General features: G+C 36.4%; 1 protein-coding gene across 1 annotated transcript in view; it reads left to right on the top strand.

The window, feature by feature from the left end:
* The first annotated feature begins 946 nt into the window (after positions 1 to 946).
* The window catches only part of LOC120424887 (uncharacterized), a 12,473-nt gene continuing 7,295 nt past the window's right edge, over positions 947 to 6,124 (top strand). Inside the window, exons 1-2 of the mRNA XM_052706936.1 lie at positions 947 to 1,002; positions 4,593 to 5,070. Coding sequence (XP_052562896.1) covers positions 947 to 1,002; positions 4,593 to 5,070 — 534 coding nt within the window. The remainder of the gene's footprint in view (positions 1,003 to 4,592; positions 5,071 to 6,124) is intronic.

Below are 6,124 nucleotides of genomic sequence, written 5' to 3'. Positions count from 1 at the left end.
CCCCTGTCGATTCAGAATTGTGTTGTTGTTCGAACACTCAGTGCTCAAACTCAACCCAATTACGAGTCATCTCTGCGATACGGCTTTACGCAGTAGGCCTGGCCGCTTTAACGCTTGTGTTGTTTCAATGCATTCTAATGCAATGGCGCACTACAAATGTTAATAAATGACAAGAAGAGTGCTAGGCGTCATCTAACCTAAGGCACTCTCCAGGATCCCTTCGAAAGATTGGCTGCGCTAGGGTCTGATTAGATTAGATTAGATTAGACAATCGTTTTCAGGGTTTGCACCTCTATTGTCAACATAATCGTTCACACCTATTGTCAATAATTAAGCAATCAATCAATCGGCCAAGCACGACTCCTTCAGCTTTCAAATTGTACACATTTATCCACTCACGTCACGCTGCGGCCTGGTGCGTTTCCCCTGTCAAATCTAGCCCAGGACGCTCGATTGGATCAAATTGACATCATAAAGTACCACGCTCTGCATATACACGAGGTGGTCCACGTGGTACCTACCTGCAGTTTCCTTGCTCTCGATGCCGTTGTCGATAACGCCTTGATACGTCCCGGTTTGGTTCACGATCGCGACGCATTGATCGAACCCATCAGACACCCACCGACGGCTGAATGAAACTGCCCGAAATGATTGCAAGGTTTGGGCTTTCTCGTGACGAATTGTGGGGTGATTTGTCAATTTGTGAACGAACCAATTTGGAGATTGATGTGATTTAAATTGTCTGTACTGTTTTGAATCTCTTTTCAAAAGTATTGAAGTAAACATAGTATATTTGAATAAATTTTACCCCAACAAAAAACCCGAATGCTTTTAATGTGCCCAATCATCGATCCCTCAACTTTACTGCCAGGTTGTTCACGACTGCGCATAAGCCAGATGATTAGCGAGCCTGACGAAGAACGACGAAGGTGCAGCCAACCGTGTAATGACCCATATCATTGGCAGCAGCAGCACCACGCTGAAGCTAGGATCTGTACCACGGTTAGTATGGTTACACAACCCGCGGACATCGACCTTGCCAGAGTGGCCACTCTGCCTGCTGCCAGTGTCTCCGAAATGGGTGCACTTTGGGATAATGCCAGTTATCAGTGGAGTGTTTTGACGGCACAGATCGCTCGGGGAACCCATAACTTTTGGGACTGAGGTGAAATTTATTGGCAATTTTTGCGAGCTGAAATATGACTCTTGAACGGGTAGGTAAATTTGTAATTCTTATGATATTACTGAAGCGCAAACCATGGTTTATGTGTCCTGATAGTTTGATCATATTAATACTGATTTAAGCAGCTTTTAAAGTCAGGCAAATTATCAGCATTTATGTGTAAACAAAATCTGAAACAAATTATGTGGTTCCAGTTTCCAGGTTTTTTGCCTTCCTTACCTCAATAAGGAAAGGCAATAAAATCACTCGAAAAATGAACTTCATTATTTGACCTCGTAGACCCACCTTCAAATTCTGAACAAATGTCTGTGCGTGTGTATGTCTGTAAGTCCGTGTACCGAAAAATATGCACACGATTATCTCCGGATTGGCTTAACCGATTTGAACCGTGTTGGTCTCATTCGATCTGCCTTGGGGTCCCACAAAACCCTAGTTAATATTATGAAGTTAAGTAAAGTACTTCAAAAGTTATGCTAAAAAAATGATTTTAGCTTAACTTCTGAAGATTGTGGTTTTTGCTATATATTGTTAGAAAGGTATTTGAAAGACCTTTCCAACGCATTCAAAAGATTGATGATCTGACAACCCAATCAAAAGTTATGAACACTGATATGATATGATATGATATTTGTACACTTTTTTGAGGCCGGATCTCAAATATTTTGATGAAAAAGTTATCCGGATCTATCATGCGACCCATCGTTGGATAGGTAATCAAAAGACCTTTCCAACGAGCCCAAATGGTTGAAGATCAGACGGGTGTACCCCATTTGGCATAATGGACATTTGGCATAACGGGTTTTCAAGATGGACGTTTGGCATAATTAGTCCAAGACATCAGGGACGTTTGGCATAATGGACATTTGGCATAATGGACGTTTGGCATAATTTGTTCAAAACCCATCAAGGACGTTTGGCATAATGGACGTTTGGCATAATTTTTGCTAGCTTTTTTTTTGTTCAATTAGTATTTATTTTTTGTAAAGAATAATAATTTATAGGGTTTTTTCCTTTTTTCTAAGCAGATAACTTTACTTTAAAAATGATTTTTGATTTCAAGAAATCTAGTATCTTTGTCATTTTCTCCCAATAGATGTTTTTTTTCCTTTTTTTTTTCTTAAATAAAGCTTGAAAATGCAATTTTTCATAAATATAAAATGCATTTTTTTCATAAATATATTATATTGAGATTTGTCTTCTTTTGAAATATTTTGCAGCTAATTTTTTGTATTCAATTATTCCTTCTTTTATTTTAAATTCAACCTAACAAAGTGATGTAAGTTTTGCCAGTCTTTGAAATATAGCAATAAAGATTTTATACTGTTTACCCTTTTCCCTCCTTTTTCAAATTCAACCTAAAGAATGTATGTACATTTTACTCTTCTTTAACGAAATGCATTTAAATTTTTTAAAGCAATTTGTTCTTTTTTTTATTTTAAAGCTAAAATAAGGTAAAATCTCTCAAAAAATTCGCAGCTTGTTTTTTTTTTCAAAATTTTGCAATCATTGTTTTCATGCAATTTTTTCTTCTTTAATATTCATCCTTAATAAGGGATGTACATTTTTTCATTCTTTAAATATTTGACAAATGAGTTATGAAATTTTCCCTTCTTTTATTTTAAATTCAACTTTTAGAATGGAAAATCTCTAAAAACAATACTTTTCGAATATTTGACAATTAACTTCGATTATGGAATTTTTTATAACATTTATATTTATTTATATAAAATTCAACTTATGGAAGGAAAAGTAAATTTGAAGATTCACATTTTGACACTCTTTAAATGTTTGACTATCGCAATATTGTTTATGTTTTTCACCTACCTCTCTTAAAAATAACATTTAATCAGCATTTATTTTTTTGGGCAGTTGTCCCTTCTTTAAGATTAGTATTGAATAAATAAAAGAAGGGAAAATTCCATAAACAACTTTATTGCAAAAATTAAACCAACAGAGAAAAAATGTGCAGAAATTAAATAAATGTTTAAAGACAACATCTATAAGAGAATTTTCCTTCTTCAAGTTAAATATAAAAAATGATGGGAAAATTGAATAAAAAAACTTAATTGCAAAATATTTAAAGAAAAGCAACATCGACATCCATTCACCCAAAATACAGGATCGAGAGTATAATTCCATCAAAATTTATAGAGAGCTCAATGCTAAACTCGATAGAATAATGGTACAAACTCACACCTGCAAAACAATTAATTTAATTAATTAATTGAAACAGTAAATCTGCAACAAGACTCATACATCGAAATCTGACTACTCATGTGTCACCAAGCTGCAGTGGCCAAGGCAGTTTAGTCATTGAGTTAGTCTATTAAAGGTCTCTGGTTCAGTTCCCGTAGAGAACACTTTTTGTTTTGAAGGATGAACTTTTTCTTGAAAATGGACTCGAGGTCGGTCATCTAGAACTGTGTTCTCTGTGTCTGTGAATCTTTCCGCTAGTTTCGTGTCGGATGAGTGCTGCCAGTTCTGGGGTTTCTTTAGATTAAATTCGAAAAAGAAGGGAAAAATGTGAATTTATTTAGAGATTTCCTTCTTCAAGTAAAATTTTGATCAAAAGAAGGGAAAATTGCATTATAAAAGCTCAATTGTCGAAAATTTGAAGAGGTTTTTCTCATCATGAATTTCATATAAAAGGGAAAATTACATTTAAAAAATTACTGCTTATTATATTGAAAGGGGAAAAATCTTAAGCTCACAAGAGATATTTTCTTCTTTATACTAATTATTTAATAAAAATATCGAAATTGCATTGAAAAGATTTATTGTGAATTATTCAAAAAGGAAAGAATTGACTATTGGGGAAAAAATATAGAGATACCAAATTTTTTATAGAAAAAATGATAATCTATTAAAGTAATATAAAAAAGGTAAAAAATATACATTTTCGTTCGTGAAAATGACAAATACTTAACAAAAAAAAACAAGCTAGTAATAATTATGCCAAACGTCCATTATGCCAAACGTCCTTGATGGTTTTTGAACGAATTATGCCAAACGTCCATTATGCCAAATGTCCATTATGCCAAACGTCCCTGATGTCTTGGACCAATTATGCCAAACGTCCATTATGCCAAACGTCCATCTTGGAAACCCGTTATGCCAAATGTCCATTATGCCAAATGGGGTACACCCAGATCAGACAACCCTATCAAAAGTTATAAAAGTTATAAGCAAGTACAACATCACTAGTTATTTTGCCTTCTGCCAAGAGACACACAACTACATAATCATCTCGCTTGATGTAGTTTCCCTCTTCACCAACGTACCAAGGGAGCTCGTCACCTACAGCATCATTTATGAATGGGAAACTATCAGGAATAACACATGACGAAACGCAAAGTCAACGTCACGAACAACTTTATCCACAGAGTGACAACTCTGTCCACATATATAGCAGCTGGAACGACCAAAAACAGATCATCTACACACACCTACACAACAACGGATACCCGAAGACGTTGATCAGTCGTCTAATCAAACAGCACCAGAGTAAAACCCTTCCGAATGCCAGCGAGCAACCCAACGTAGCGACTCCTGTCGCTAACACCAACCAGGATCCGACCCAACCACCCACCCTCAGTCAGCCACAGCCTGCAGCAGATGCCATCTATCGATCCATCCCTTACTTGCCAAAACTGACTGAACGACTCCAAAAGGTGTTCCGCAGTGACTACAATCAGATCCGCATTGCCTCTAGACAAATCAACACTGTAAACAACCTACACACCAAAGTGAAAGACCCCAAAAACCACCATGAAAACAGTAATGTTATTTACAAAATTCCTTGCAGTAGCTGTAACAAATGTTACATTGGAATGACCAAGAACAAACTTAGTACAAGACTTTCAGGCCACAGATCAGATGTAAACAAACTGGAATGAATTCAGTAACAACATTTCAAAAGGGTGAAACCTACGATCCTGCCGTTTCGGGAAAATCAACATTCAAAATTTTGCAATTTCGATCAATTCCTAATTCCACAAAAAAGCATGAAAACCATCAATTTTGTCAAAACATAATAGAAAATAGCAATAATTTCATCATAGAGAGCAATTTGGAATTAATTAAGGTGTTTTTGCTATTAAAAATTGAGAAAAAGAAATTACGCTTTTTTGAAGAGCGTGCCTACATTTTCGCCCCACCGTATTCGCCACCCACTCAACCAAAACAACGGTTTAGCCCGTCAGGTTACGCCACAAAGCAGAAGAAAACAACAGATTCGCCCTTTTGTTTTTTGTTCATTTTTTTGGGTTTTTAAAGAAAAAAGTGGTGAAACAACTATTTTATCATTGTGAAACGTTACAGTCAGTGATAATACAGTGATATTTGCAACCTCAGTGATAAAAAATTGGTCTAGAAAGCCTTCATAAGGAGTCCAATTCAGGCCAATTCTCGTTGAGCCAGGATACACCGTAAGTAGCAAGTTGGTTTGACGATGTGGTCTGTATTGAAGTGACGTTCCTTGGGGTGTCCCCGCCGGAAGTGGGAGACATGGCACCTGACAACGAGGCCACCCGCGACACCATCCTGCCTTCTTAATCTTTGCATAGCTTCAATGGTTACGGAGGCGATGATTTTGTACGGCATTCCTCCTAAACCTCCCTACACTAACTTTTTGTCCTGCAACTGCTCGACACAGAATCCCCGGATGTTCCAAGAACCGGTAATTTATGGACCTTCATATCTAGATTGTGAAACCAAACCAGATCCGATACTACAATAATTGAAATTAAAAAGTTATGTATTTAGGATCATACACGGAACAAAATCTGGTCAGCGAATCCGAAAAATATTTGCGACGAATTCGGAAACATGGAAAGTTTGCGTATTCATCAGCGATGTTTGCAGATTTGGAAAAATTGCTTCCGATATCGAAACAAAATGCTTTCAAAATCGAAAACATCTTGTTGCCGGTTAATTTGAGCG

This window comes from Culex pipiens, chromosome 2 (assembly GCF_016801865.2).
Source record: "Culex pipiens pallens isolate TS chromosome 2, TS_CPP_V2, whole genome shotgun sequence".
NCBI lineage: Eukaryota > Metazoa > Arthropoda > Insecta > Diptera > Culicidae > Culex > Culex pipiens.
Note: the sequence above shows the minus strand (reverse complement) of the source record. Positions and strands in the feature narration are given on the sequence as shown.